General features: G+C 39.0%; 1 protein-coding gene across 8 annotated transcripts in view; it reads left to right on the plus strand.

Moving 5' to 3' along the window:
• Positions 1-15,624, plus strand: part of LOC122555908 (lysosomal amino acid transporter 1 homolog) — a 48,962-nt gene that overhangs the window by 11,551 nt on the left and 21,787 nt on the right. For 4 of the 8 annotated variants that reach the window (XM_087993246.1, XM_087993245.1, XM_087993244.1 and 1 more), the window contains 3 exons: positions 3,215-3,546; positions 10,473-10,602; positions 14,360-14,468. In XM_087993246.1, coding sequence (XP_087849372.1) covers positions 3,356-3,546; positions 10,473-10,602; positions 14,360-14,468 — 430 coding nt within the window. In that variant the 5' untranslated portion in view covers positions 3,215-3,355. The remainder of the gene's footprint in view (positions 1-3,214; positions 3,547-10,472; positions 10,603-14,359; positions 14,469-15,624) is intronic. The other 4 variants (XM_087993249.1, XM_087993250.1, XM_087993247.1 and 1 more) reach the window with 1 other exon arrangement.

Consider the following 15,624-nt stretch of genomic DNA (forward strand, 5'->3'; position numbering starts at 1 on the left):
CAATCAGGAACGGGACCACATGTTCTGATGTGTACTTTGAGCTAAATCCTTATGCCAACTCATGATCTTGCACAGTCCATAAAAAAAACTTACCCCCTTCCTGATTTATAGGCCTTAAGGCTGCCTTTAATTTAGAATTATAATACTAATACAATAGGAAAATAAAAGCCTGCTTTTTGTGCAGCAGAGGATTTCACAGAGTGAGTTACTAGCTGTTTAAAACGATGATGTGATGGGAGAGGTCAAAGTAACAAGACATGGGAGTACTCAATGAATGGAAGAACACTAGGAAGCTCAGAGGAACAGAGTGATCTTTAGAGTTTTCTCATTCACAGTATGAGGTCATCACTGGCTATACCAGCACTTATTGCCCATCCCTAATTGCCCAGACCATGTAAGGATGGCTGTTTCCTTCCAGAAGGGACATTAGTGAATGAGATGGGTTTTCCTGACAATTGAGTCATGATCATCATTAGACTCTTTAATTCCAGATTTTTTTTTATTGAATCCAGATTTCACCATCTACCATGGTGAGATTTGAATCTGGATCTTCAGAGCATTACATGGCTCCTGGATTAGTAGTCCAGTAATTGTCCCACTAGGCCATTGCCTCCCCAATTGTCCTCCACCTGAAAGTGAAGGTAGATAGGACACTTGCCTTTATCAGTTGTGACGTTAGATTAGAGTCAATTTCTGACGGGATGGAAACAGAGCCTTTGGCCCAAAAAGTCCACAACAACCCTCTGAAGAGGAAACCACCAGACACATTTCGATACCCTATAATTGCCACGACTTGGCAATTTAGCACGGCCAATCCACCTGGCCTGCGCATCTTTGGATTGTGGGAAGAAACCCATGCAGACACAGGAAGAATGTGCAAACTACACGCAGATAGTTGCCTGAGGCAGAAATTGAACCCAGGTCCCTGGTGCTGTAAGGCAGCAGTGCTAACCACTGAGCCACCATGCTGCCTGTTAAGATTATATGAGCAGGGAGGTTATAGTGGAGCTGTACAAAATTGGTTGGCCACAGTTGGAGTACCGTCTGTAGTGATGGTACTGGAAGGGGTGGAGAGGAAATTCACATGGATGTTGTCTTGTATGAAGAGGGGGTGAATAAGACCACGCTGTTTTCTTTGGAGCACAGAAGGTCCAATTGAGAGCAAAATATCAGTATGAATTGGAAATTGGTTGAGTGGCAGGAAACAGAGTTGGCATAATGGGTATGTACTTAAAATGGCAGGACAAGACTAGTGGTATCCTACAGGGATCTGTGTTGTGGCCTCAACTTATTCACAATATCTGTTAATGCTTTGGACAATGGCATAAAAAGTTAAATATCCAAACTTGCTGATGACACATAATTGGGTAGACTTGTAGACAGTGTTGGCGACAACATAGAATGATATCAGGATATTAATAGATGAGGTGAATGGCAAACCTGTGGTGGATGAATTTTAATACAATAACATTTGAGGTTATCCATTTCAGACAGATATAGATCAGGATAGTTTTTTGGATGGCACAAGGTTAAATATAGGGAATGTCTACCGAGATTTGGGGGTTCAGGTACATATCTCATTTAAAATGTCACACCGACAAGTGCAGAAAATAGTCAGCAAGGCCTATATCTAAAGGGCTGGAGTACAAGTATGCAGATGTAATGCTGCAGTTATAAAAATCTTTGGCTAGACCATATTTAGAGGACTGCATCACACCTTAGGAATGATGTTTTGGTCCTGGAGGGAGTTCAATGCCGGTTAACAAGGATGATATCTGGATTTCAGGAGTTAAGTTGTGAAAATAGATTAGACACCATAAGGCCTCTATTCTTGAGAATTTAGAAGGTTAAGGGGTGATCTAATTGAGGTCTTCGGGATATTATCAGGGAAATACATGATGGATAAAAATAAATTATTTCCGCAGGTTGCAGATCCTAGAACCAGGTGGCACAGACTAAGAATTAGGGGCCAGGCCATTCAGGCAAGAAATTAGAAAGCACTTCTACATGCAAAGAGCAGGAAAGGTTTGGAACTCCCTTTCTTAAAAGGCAGTCAATGCTAATTCTTTTGTTAAATTTAAATCTGAATCAATTTTTTATTAAGCAGGGGTATCAAGAGGAATGGGCTCAAGGCAAGCATATGGAGTTAGGTCACAGATCAGCCATGATCTTAGTGAATGATAGAACAGACACAGGGGCTGAACAGCCTAATCTTGTTCTTATCAGGAGAGTCACGTTTCAGGCAAAAGCCCTTCAACAGGAAGGGTTTTTGCCCTAATCGTTGACTGTCCTGCTCCTCGGATGGTGCTGACCTGTTGTGCTTTCCAGCACCACACTCTCGACTCTAATCTCCAGCATCTGCAGTCCTCACTTTTGGCTACTCTAGTTCTTATGTCAGCTGGAGGGGGGGATCTGATAGAGTTGTGTAAAATTGTGAGGGTCATGCACAGAGTGGATAGAAAATCACTGCTCTTCTGAGTTGAAGGGTCAATAACAATGAAGAATCATTTCAAGAGGAAAGATTTAGAGGGGATTTGAAGAAAAATCATTTCATTAACAAGATAGTGGGAATCTGGAATAAACTGCTGGGAAGGTAGTTGAGGTGGGAATCTCACAACCTTTTAAAAAGTACTTGGAAGAGCACTTAAATGCCATAAACATTCAAGGCAATGGGCCAAGTGCTGGAATGTGGGACCATTGTAGAATTAGAGTGCTTTTTGTTAGTCCAGACTTGATGAATTGAAAGCCCTCATCTGTACTCTGTGATTCAACAATTCAGTATTAGGTAAATAGAAATGCAGTGTTTCCAGTGACAGATGGTGTAAAATTATACAACTTAATATAAGACATATAAGAAATTGCAGTGAAGGAATATTTTTAGACACAGTATTGAGGTGCTCTGGAACCTACAATCAAAGTTATTGAATGAGTCAGCCGTGGGAAGGAAAACAATATCAGAACATAGCAGCTATAAAGGAGTCAACCACATTAGAGTGAAAAATAAAAATTTAAGTACAGACTAGTTGGGCCAATGTCCATTTTTTGTTATTGCTATCTATGTAATTTTAAATTCTTCAAGAGGGGCTTTTACACATTGGTGTTCATATCTGTGAGGTTAAACATCCTTTTATGAATTTATGGTGATTTTTCATGGAAATGATTCAAGTCCAAGTTAAATTTTAGATCTGAACTAATGCAAAGGCGTTTTTTACAGGGTGACTCATGTTGAAACTGCAACAGGATCTGTTCAGCTGATAAGATCTCAGTGACTAACTATAAAGAGACCAGTTCCTCGAGCAAGGTTCAGGTTAAGGATAGTGCAGTCACCTATCTCCAGTTTACCTGTGTTTGTAGCATGAGAGGTTTACTCCAATTTTCAAGGAATTACCATGAATCCAATGTCACTGTGGGAAAGAATGGTATGTTATGTGGAAATGAAAGTTGGATATCTTCTATGATGGAAGAATGTGTGCAGAATCTTTGGGAACTCTGGAGTGCAGTTCTTGGACTTGCCTCGATTTGCTGTTTTCTTTTTGCTTCTTTACCGTAAGTTTTAAAATAAATCCATACTTCTTTTAACCCTGCTGTACATTTTTATGATTTCTATTGTGTTGATTTTACTTTGTACTCCAAAAGCACGTTAGATTTATTGTACTCTGTGATTTAACTATAAAATTTGAAACATAAATTTCATGGAAAAGTAATCTGATTCGACAGTAACAATGGTTAGTATACAATAATAAATAGTTTCCAAAACAATAAAAGGTACCATGAATCTTATATGTGCTTTATGCCTGAATGAGTTTTGAAGGATCTGAAAGAGTTTTTACAAATGTACCTCTGAACCGATGTCTGTAATTGTTACTTTATGAGTTAAGTATTTTTAATGGTTTTAATTATTATGTAATAAGCATTGAGTTAGTTAAGTGTAGTTTGGGCCTTAATTATCATATAATAACTATGATGTTTACTTAAGTGTAATTTACTTCGTGTACCTTTAGGAATAGATTTTGTGAGGTGTCTGGTCCTCAAAAGGTGGGCAACCATTTCCCACTTTAACCCCAGCCTGGTGATATCAGTGGCATGTATACACATGGAGACTGCCCGTGGTCTGTTGTGGACAGCGGGCATCAAGGGTAGCCGGAGCCATTTTCCTATTATGACTAAAAAACTCCATATTTAAAACAAAAGAGAAGGCAGAAATTTGTGGGACAAATGGATCTGGAAGTCCTGGTATATGAATCACTAAAAGCTATCTTGCAGGTATGGTGACCTGATTGGGGAAGCAAATAGAGTGTTGACCTTTAATGCAAAGAGAGGGAAGAATAAAAGCAGGAAAGAGTTGCTTTAACTAGACAGGGTTTGAACTAATTGCATCTGGAGTGCTGTGTACAGTTTGATCTCCTTACGAAAGGAAGGTATGTGGAAGCAGTTCAGGGAATGTTCATTATGCTGATTCCTGAAATAATGCGGAGTTCAATGATGCAAGGTGGAGCAGATTGGCCCTACACTCATAGAGGTTTAGAAGAATGAGAAGCAATTTTATTGAAACACAGCTGATTCTGAGAGCTTGTCAGATTAGTTGCTGGGATGATATCTTCTTCCCTTGTGGAGAATTCTGGAGCTTGGGGGCTGGGCACTGTTTGAAAATAGGGGCATCCTATTTTCAAAGATGGAAATGAAGAACAATATTCCGAGAGTCAGTAGACTTTAGAATTCTCCTACCCTGAGAGCAGTGGCGGCTGCAACATTGAATATATTCAACGCTAGGTGAGACAAACTTTTGATTGACAAGAAAGTTGAGAGTTATTTGAGACAATGAAGAAGGTGGAGTGAAGTCACAGTCATATCGAAGATTTTATCAAATTTTGGAGTTGGTTGAAGGAGCCAAATGGCCTATTGCTGCTCCTGTTTCTTATGATCCTTTTGTGCTGTATTTCAATGTAGCTCTGTAAGCATGAGGCACAATACTTAATCTTTTATTTAGATACTTAACAACCTTCAGGATTATGCATTGACATCAACAATCTCAGAATGTAACTTCTTCCATCAATTTGTCTTGCATTATTTGCAGGTTGATTTTTATTGCTTTTTCTTTCTTTGCTATCAGATGGTTACAGTTCATCCTTCGGCCTTTCACACCTCCACAGATACTTTGTTTTCTCCTTTCATTTCATTACAACTCCCTTTGACCTTGTAACACCAATTCGAACATTGTTTAATCTCTTCTCTTTTCCAACCCTTTTCCTATTTCTGATTGAAGTTCCCAGACTTGCATGTGTGTGAAGCAGCTGTAAATAGTGACACAAGAATCATTATCAACAACTACTACCTCCGATAAGAGATCTTTATTATGCCCTCTGATATCTACAGCTATTTTAACTCTATTTCCATCCAGTTCCTGTGATTTGCAGAGCCCTCTACCCATAAGTTACATTGTTCTCCTGGATCAATTAGAATACTGGAGCAGTGAATCAAAGACACAGAATTGCATTGGATAACAACTCTTCCAGGAACCTAATAGTCATAAGCATGCAACTCAGACAAGTAAATCTTTTGGATACTCAAAAGCTGACATTTAGTTGTTGTATGAGTCAGTCAGAATCCGACAGATTAAAGAACATGACAAGGTAAGCTTTGCCCATCAGAATATAAAGGACTGCACATGGAAGGACAGATCAGCCTATTAGGATTGATTTAGCTCAGTTGGCTGGGCAACTAGTTTCTGAGACAGTGTGATGCCAACAACTGAGTTAAATTCCCATACCAGCTGAGGCTACCATAAAGGATTTTCCTGCTCAACCTCTCCCCTCACCTTAGACACCATGAACCTCAGTTGAAACCACCACCAAATGTTTCTCTCTAATGAGAGTACAGTCCTAGATCTGGTAAGAATATGGCAACGGATGTAGTAAGCTCAGTTGGCTAGATGGCTGGTTTGTAATGCAGAGTAATACAAACCGTGTGTGGGTTCAATTCCTGCACTAGCTGAGGTTCCCATGAAGAACTCCCCTTCTTGATCTCTCCTCTCACCTGGGGCGGAGTGACTCTCCCGTTAAACCACCACCAGTTGTCTTTCTCTCTCTCTCTCTCTCTCTCCTGTCTCTCTCTCTCTCTCGTTCTGTGATGAAAAGTTGGACTATAGTGACTTTATCAGTTCTCCCATCTCCAGTGTATGCTTCAGTGATTGTTCTCCCTTCAAACAGCATATCGTTAAAATAGACTCAGTTTTAAGTTAGGCCTGATTGTCTCTTATGATATAGTCGTGTACCTTAGCTCCTAAGGAATATTTAATAAATTTATGTTTTGTTCATTAGGAATGAGCCTTACTACCAAAGAGTTTGTGTGGTCATCCTTCCCCATTTGTTATCAGTAGCTCAGGCTGATATCAGCAGGAAGGATTGATGGAAACAAATTCAGACAAGGCATCACAGATGATTTCAGCAGGGGGTTCATGTCCAGTGCTGGCCCTGTTGGTACCATGTTTTGAAGACTAGCAGCGATGTGTGTCCCATGTATGCCACAGAAATGCATAGAATTGGCAAATTGTGATGCCCATCAGTGTTTGATGGTGATTCGGCACCCTCTTCCTACTTTGGCCCCGTCTGGTCCAGTTAATGTCCTCCTTTTAGCCATGTGCAGCTTACCATATTTCAGCTACATCAAGAGCACACTCCCATCCCATTCCTGTCCCATCCACCTCTCCCACCAGCGCTATTTAACAGCATCACCTATCTACTTTTATTAGACCTTTGACTACATTGCTTTACCTAGAGTTGGTTGCAATATTGTGACATTGGAGAAGTTGGCAAAAGCTCTTTCAGTTAGTAGGGAGTACTGTGTCTTTGGAAGACCTTTGACCTCTGAGTGGCACTATTTGTTCCTTACGTTGTGGCTGTAGTTACAGTTCTTATCATGCTGCAACATCACAAGGAGATGGAGCAGAGGCAGCAAGGCAAAGAAGGTCTTTGTAGTAGGAGAAGAAGGGAGAATCCATCTGACATATCATTACTCAGGATAGGATGTCAGCGAGTAGCTTATCAGTCTCCACTCCCCTAAAAAGAAAACATAGGGCTATCATTGCTCCATATTGCCAATCCCTGAATACAAATAGCAATGGTGAAGTGAAAGCTTTGAGCTACCTTTTGCAGTATTCAATACACAAAGTTATAATGAAATTATCCAATGAGACTAACTCAGACAAATTTTGTTTAAATAACCCGAGGTAATGATGAGTGTTCTATAATGAGCATTACTGTCCTGTTGGGCAAAGAAGTACAAAATCAGAAAGGATTTCACTTCTAATTTTCACTGAGCTTCGACTGACATGTAGTTGTGTAATTGAATGGAGAAGCAATTGGGTTTGGTTGTAACGGCTTCTTTGATTTAGCGGTTTCTTGACCTTCAGTGTACAAGCTGGCATGTGAAGACCAATCATGCAGTGAAGCGTAAGGCTACCAGTGTAGGTGGAGCTGTACTGCAGCCTGAATTGTAACCTTCAGAAAATGAGAGCATAAAAGGGAATGGAAAAAAAATGGAAAAAAGATCAAACTTTTGGCTCAAGGAATTTTGTGTTACAGATCTCAAGAATATTCAAAACGACTAATGTTGTGCAAGAGAGCTTTTAGAATAACACTGCATATAGTTCTTAACGTAAAGCTTACTGACAAGGTTATCACCAAAACATCAGTTTGCTTAACTTGTTTCAAACACAGATGGAAGTGCCATCATTAGAGCAGATACAAAATATTTCAAAGTTTAGTATCACGGCTGAGTCATGAAGTAAGATCTGTCTATCCATGCCACCTAACTCTGTGATCTTGTTCTGAAAGTGTATATGATGCTCTTTACCTTTTTTTTAACAGTGCTGACATTATTGTTAATGGATCTTATATGTGAAGTAATGATATTTACTTCAAATGTTGTCTTGTTACTTCTTTGTGTTCAATGCCTGTTTAAATGTCAAATGTCGTGAAACAGATTTTGCAACTGTGCAAAATCACCTATGTGCCTTGGAATATGTTTTACTTTTTGTATATTTTAGTTTTGTTACTATTTGTGGGAGCTTGGTATGTACATTTTTTTTCATTTATTTGCGGGATATGGTTTCACCGGTTGGATCAGCAGTTATCACCCAGCCTTAGTTGCCCTCAAGAAAGTAATGATGAGCTGCCATCTTGAACTACTGCAATCCATGTGGAATAAGTTGAAGCACAATGCCATTAGGGAGGGAATTCCATGAATTGTAACTTATGAAAGACTTTTTCTTATGAGGTGTGAAAAGAGACTTTTTTAAATATGAATTTAATGTACAAGTAGTGCAACAAATTCAAATCAAGTAACTTGAACACTTTTTAAAATCTTTTTTGTTCCGGGAAGATGAGAAATATACAAATTGTATTGTGTAAATACCAGCTTTTGTCATAAATGCTTATCTCTATTTATATTGATTGCTCCCTTGGCTGATTTGAGTTTCCCATCACCAGAGAGGGTCAGAATAATTAATTATAATCCTGTTGAAGACATAGCATACAAGTTGTAGTTTAAGTCACCTTCTATCAACTACTTCACCAGAACAGCTATTCCTCATCCCATCACAGACAGACATAGCTGTCACTCTGATGGATTTATCTGATTAATCAGACAGCGTTGTGGCCAAATCTGACGCTATTGTCAGTGTATTCTTGAATATCAAGTCTCTAGTCTTCTGAAATATATTTGCTTTGTCCTGATGTTGCAAGGGTCTGTACCCAGTTTAATTTGATTCAGACTTTGCTTCTAGAAGTAATGCAGACTCAGAATAATGTATCAATGATAATATCCAAGTTATCCAATGATAATATCCAAGTTAACAATGAGCCAGAACTCCAACTTAATTAACGAGTACTGAGTCAAATCAATATTATTGAAAAATACCATCCTACATATAAATAACTGGACCCAAGAAAATTCCAATCTTCTTGCTGCCTGAACTGCTGTGCTCTTCCAGTACCACTAATCCAGAGTCAGGTTTCCAGAATCTACAGTCATTGTTTTTACCCTTTATTCCAGGAAAAGGCTGTGGTAATATTTTCATTGTCAAGACCATTAAATTCTACCCTTTGACTAATTTTTTTGGGGGCAGATGGAGAGGCTCTACACATCTATAGAGGCATCTATTATGTGTCTCTGATCTCAGACCTGCCATTTTGCAGCGAAGGGAATGGGGTTGAGTTCAAACTTATACATCCATGGTTCACTGAGGTAACTATATATGCTAAAGTACATTTGCCTGTGTCAGATAAGATTTTAATCAGTGGGAAGTCCACACAATTTGCAGACTCTATAGCTTTAGGAGAAAGATGAGAGATTTCCTTGGGGAGGCAGAGGACCCTTTTGGAGAGGTGCAATACATTTTTGTATATCATTCCAGCACACCTTTTGGAGCAGGGATTTAGGTCACAAGATTATGAGGGACGTAATTGGGTTGATAGGACTAAAAGGGATCAATTACTGATGGGCATACATTTAAGTTAAGGAGTGGATGGTTTAAAGAGGATTTAAGGAGAAATTGTTTCACCCAGAGGATGGTTGGCATCTGGAACTTGCCATCTGAAAGGGTGCTAGAGATGGGAAACATCGCAACATTTAAGATATATTTAGATTGGCATTTGAAATGTCATAGCACACAAGGCTACATGCCAGGAGCTGGGATTAGAGTAGGCAGGTGCTTGATGGGCAATATTGTCAATGGTGGGCCAAAGAGCTTGTTTCTGTGCTGCTCTGATATTCTGACTCAAGGATTTTATAACCTTTGGGAGAGGTAAGGTGCCTTTGGGATTGTTAAAAGTGAATGTTAATCTGTGTTTTAAAAAACAATTGGAACAGTTGAGAAATCTGTCACAAGAGCTGTCAAAACTGTCCCAGAATTGAAAATTCCTGACATTTAACTATATCAGGAAAATAACTTGTTGCAGCATTTTTTTTTAAGTGAGATAGCGCTAGCAATTTAATTCTGTCTATTGACATAAGCATGAGGGCTGTCATTACTGAATGAATGCTGCATGAGAGAATTCATAACTTTTCATTATCACAAAGGGGTGACTGTCAGTTTATGGTTTGATTGACAGCTCCAAGTGGTTATAAACTCTTTGAAGATATTTGTTTTTATAAGGGGTTAAGGGACCTTAAATATAATGACTTTTTTCAAGCCAAGTGTTGTTTTTAGTAGTGAATTTAACAAAAGATGCAACATTATTTAATTTCATATATGTTTCCTGAATTTTATCCATGATGATTTGGAATGGTAGATAGATATAAGGTCAAGGAGTAATGAAACAGTATTGCATACTTCCTTTAAGAAGCAGTTCAGAGTCTGTTTATGAGCATTGTCAACAACTTAGCAATGGAAGATTTATATATATTTTTAAAATGTCACAAAGTTTTATTCTATAAAAATAAAATTGTACTGTGCTAATTTCATTGCTATTTAGGCAAATGTATGTGGCTTACAAGAATGAGAAGGTGGATCACGCACTGTCAGTGGGATTTCTGCTTTGTTGGGTCTGTGGTGACATTACCAATTTTATTGGCTGCTATTTGACCAATCAGCTGCTTATCCAGGTAAATAAATTTGTGCTATTTGATAGAACCATAGATATTGCATAAATTTTTAGATTAGATTAGATGAGATAATTTACAGTGTGGAAACAGGCCCTTCGGCCCAACAAGTCCACACCGACCCGCCGAAGCGCACCCACCCAGACCCATTCGCCTACATTTACCCCTGCACCTAACACTACGGGCAATTTAGCGTGGCCAATTCACCTAACCTACACATTTTTGGATTGTAGGAGGAAACCAGAGCACCCAGAGGAAACCCACGCAGACACGGGGAGAATGTGCAAACTCCATACAGTCAGTCGCCTGAGGCGGGAATTGAACCCAGGTCTCTGGCGCTGTGAGGCAGCAGTGCTAACCATTGTGCCACCGTGCTGCCCAATAGATTTCCTATTATGCATTTTGAATATGTTAATCATAGAATCCCTATGGAATGGAAGCAGGCATTCCCTACCTGATCCCTATAACCCTGCATTCCCATGGCTAATCCACCTAAGCTATACATCTCTGAACACTACGGGCAATTTAGCGTGGCTAATCCACCTAACCTCCACATCTTTGGACTGTGGGAGGAAACCGGAGCAACACAGTGGTTCAGTGGTTAGCACTGCTGCCTCATAACACCAGGGTCCCAGGTTCGATTCCAGCCTTGGGCAACTGTGTGTGTGGAGTTTGCACATTCTCCCCGTGTCTACGTGGGTTTCCTCTGGGTGCCCCGGTTTCTTCCCACATTCCAAAGATGTGCAGGTCCGGTGAATTGGCCGTGCCAAATTGTCCATAGTGTTGGATGCATTAGTCAGAGGGAGATGGGTCTGGCTGGGTTACTCTTCGGAGGGTCAGTGTGAACTTGTTAGGCCGAAGGGCCTGTTTCCACACTGCAGTGAACCTAATCACCTAGAGCAAACCTACACAGACTCAGGGAGAATATGCAAACTCCACCCAGACTGTATGATTAAAGAATGTTCAAGGAGGGGAGACAGTATTCTGATTTTGTTCATTTTTTTCTCAACACCCCAAAATGAATCGATGGTAGCTTAGTTCTGCAATTTCAGCAAACTAGCCATAAAATTGAATTAAAATGTTTTTTGCCAATTGGTAAGTAAACTTGCATTGAACAAATCTGATTGCAAGTTGTTTTTTTTTCCAAACCTCCCTTGTTTTAACCATTTTGTCACTGGCAAAACATTCAACCATAGATTCATAGCCAAGATTGTGGCGCTGGAAAAGCACAGCAGGTCAGGCAACATCCGAGAAGCAGGAGAATCGATGTTTCGTGCATAAGCCTTTCATCATTCCTAATGTAAAATTTCTTTGGCTTAGTCTTGGCAGATAAGGATAAGGATCTCACGTATCCCATTTTTGCCCTCCTGATTTTCCGCTTAAGAATGCCCCTACACCCTTTATAATCTTCAAGAGATTTGTTTGATCCCAGTTGTCTAGGTCTAAAGTATGACTTTTTCTTCTTCTTGACCAAAACCTCAATATCTTTATTCATCCATTATTCTCTACTCTTACAGCCTTACTCTTCAGTCTAACAGGAACATAATGCCTCTGAACTCTCATTATCACACTTTTGAAAGCCTTCAACTTGTCAGTCATCCCTTTACCTGTGAACAGTCTACTCCAATCAACTTTTGAAGATTCCTTTCTCATACCATTAACATTTGTCTTACTCCAATTAAGAGCATTAATGGCCTATCCATTTCTATAACTATTTTAAAACTAATAGAATTCTGATCATTAGTCCCAAAGTGATCCCAAAGTAACACTTCAGTCTCTTGCACTGCCTTGTTTCCCTCAAGGTCAAGGTTTGCTCCTTCCCTAGTAGGTATATTTAAATATGAAAATTATCTTGAATTATCCAGTCCTATGTTTCCATGTATACCCTGAGTTCATCAGCCCTACATGCAAGACACCTTGCATTGAAAAAAATGTAGTTACCTCGTTCATTGACTTCCTCTCTGTCTTTACTAATTAATGTGTTCTTTTTTGATTCAGAACCATCCTCATCTGCCTTTGCATTTTCATTGTTACTTAGGATCTCCCTTCCCCACCCACTAGTTTACAGGCTCCCAAAATAGAACTAACAAATCTCCCCTCCTGGATATTGGCCTCTTTCTATTTGAGGTGAAGCCCATCCCTTTTGAGCAGGCCTTTTCAGTCCCAGAAGAGATCCCAATGATCCAAAAATCTGAATCCTTGCACGTTGCACCATCTCTTCAGCTATTGATTTATCTGCTCTATCTTTTTATTCCTACTCGGATTGGACTGTGACGCTAGGAGTAACCAGAGATTACTACCTTTTTGAGGTTCTGCTTTTTAACCCACTAAGTGTATTCACTCTGCAAAGCCTCAACCTACACATTTTACCAATGTGTAGAACCACTTCTGGCTTCTCACGATAACATTTGACAACATGCTTCAATTGTTTTGAGACATCCTTGACTCTAACACCTGGAAGGCGATGTACTATCCTGGTTTCATGGTCATGGCTGCAAAATCTCCTGTCTGTGCCCAATCAGGAGAGTCTTGACAAATACTGCTTAACATAAGATTCATTCTTAGTGACCAAGATCTGACTGCCACTTGTACTTTCCTCAGAGAAACTATCTGCTTCAATAGTACCCAAAGCAGAAAGAGGAATAGCCACAGGAGACATCTGAACAACATTCTTATTTTTCCTGACAGCTACCCATCTATCTGACTGACCCTGCAGTGTAACCATCTCTCTAAATCTACTAACCATCACACCCTATGTCCCCTGTATGCCCCCAGTGACATTAAACCTCTAAAGAAACAGCTCTTAAAAGAACCTTAGATATTAAAAAAACTACACTTCCTTACCCACAGACTTTAATATTAACCAAGTAAAAGAGAAAACAAAATAAAAATGTAAAACTTTTTTTAAAAAAAGCACAAAGCCTCCTCTTCAAATCTTCTATCAAACAGCTTTCAAATGTCTGGGTCTGAGAAAAGAAATACTGATCCCTGTCGTTAATCAAGCAGCTACAACGGCACTTTTTTCCCCACATATTTTTGAACTATTAAAGTTGCAACAAAAAACAACTCTCCAGAGCCACCAACACTTGACAAACACGTGGACAGGCCTCTCCCTAAACTCCTTATGAAAAGCAATTAATTCTTTTTTTTTCTTTGCAAGATATTTTGGACTATAAAAGTTCCAAAAATAATTTTAAATGAAAAGTTTTTGCTTCCGTTACATAAAAAACCAGGGCAAATGACCAATTTCCTTCTGCAGGAATAATCTCGTGACTTATTCCTAGTAATTATCTGTTTGGTCACTGCTCAAGAGCAATGACAGAACACCTTAGCTAACTATTGCAACTGAGAAACTGTGAAAAACTCAATCTAAAATGGCTGGAGAAATCATTAAATATATTATCACTATTCAAATAAGAGATCCAGCAGTGAAACACAAAATATAGCCATGTTCAAGATAGGATACCTCAATGCTTACATTCTAAACTTACAATAGATCCTTGATGCTGACAAAGATTGATGAAATTTCAGAAAATATGATACTTCATATGCTATGCATCATATTATAAGCATGTTTAAATATGGTGAGCTAAAACCACAAACTTTCTTTTTGTAATGCTCGCTTACATTACGTGATAGCATAATAAGTTATTTAATGGTAATGGATGTTCTAATTTCACTTTCTACAACTTATTTACATATGGATCCTTCTACTGGGAATTTGTAACAATTAACTTATAATGTGTTGTTTTCATTACAGACTGTTACAGCTAATTTTTATGTTACCCTTGACAATATGATGATCTCACAATTTGTCTATTATAAGCTGAAGAATAGGAAAAGCAGAAGCAAGCAATATTTTATTCGGTGTAAGTGTTATTATTTGGGTTCATATTGTTTAATTTACTTAAATAGGTATTTGTTGCATCTTTTTCCAACAATGTAGGCAGTTTTTGTGGATAGTGTTTCTGTTTGAATCCAAATGCCAACTCCAGGTGGAATTTTAAATAGTGTCCTCTCCCTTCTGAGTTACTGGTTCTTGGCATATCGCCAAGTGCAAAATCTGCAATGCGAAGTAATTGGACATCTAACTTTATAGAAACCTCAGAATGTGTAAAAGAGGCATTTGATGAAGTTAGGTTTAAAACCATTGAAAGTAAATTTATCATATAAGATATTTCTAACCAATGTCAATCCACCTCTGAGTAATCTGAAAATGCTGAAATATGAACAGATGAATGAGGAACAGGAGCAGGTCCTATGTCCCCTCAAGCCCCCTTCACTATTCAATAAGATTATGGCTGATTTGATTTCTCCACATTCCCACCCATCCCCATAACTTTTCACATTCTTGTTTATCAAGGATGCATCAGAAGACCTGTACATCATAAGTGGCCTCTTGCCGTAATTATTTCTCATCTCCACATAAACTGAACCTATGCCCTCATTTCCAGAACATAGTTCATCCCTTTCTATTGTGCTAGGACTATTGCTAATTAACTGAGCCACCCTTCATGTTTTCCTAGCTTCCCATTCTTCATAAATGTCCTGTACCCTTCAATACTCAAGACCCAATCTAAGTCACTCTGTAGCCATGTCTATGTAATGGGTATCAGATCATACTTATTTTTATTTATATAACAAAGATATTGGAACACTGGAGGAAAGACAGAAATGAGTTACAAAGATGCAATCAAAATTGAAAGGATCACAGTGGATTGAGCAAAGGCCATTATAACATAAGAAATGGGAGCACAGAAAAATGCTATTGCGCCCATTGTTACTGAGCCAATCTTTGAAAAACAACTATCAAATTAATTCAACTATTTGCTTCTCTTCTGTAGCTCTGCAAAATGTTCCCCTTTGTACATCTAACTCCCTTACAAAAGTAATGATTGAATCTGACTAGGTCTGTACTCGTTTGAGTTTAGAAGGATGTAGAGAGATCTCATTGAAACATACAAAGCTTTGATGGGCTAGAGAGACTGGAGGCAGGAAGGAAGTTTCCCCTGGCTGAGGCCTGAA

This window comes from Chiloscyllium plagiosum, unplaced genomic scaffold (assembly GCF_037043375.1).
Source record: "Chiloscyllium plagiosum isolate Xiang-an unplaced genomic scaffold, Cpla_swu_hap1 HiC_scaffold_13, whole genome shotgun sequence".
NCBI lineage: Eukaryota > Metazoa > Chordata > Chondrichthyes > Orectolobiformes > Hemiscylliidae > Chiloscyllium > Chiloscyllium plagiosum.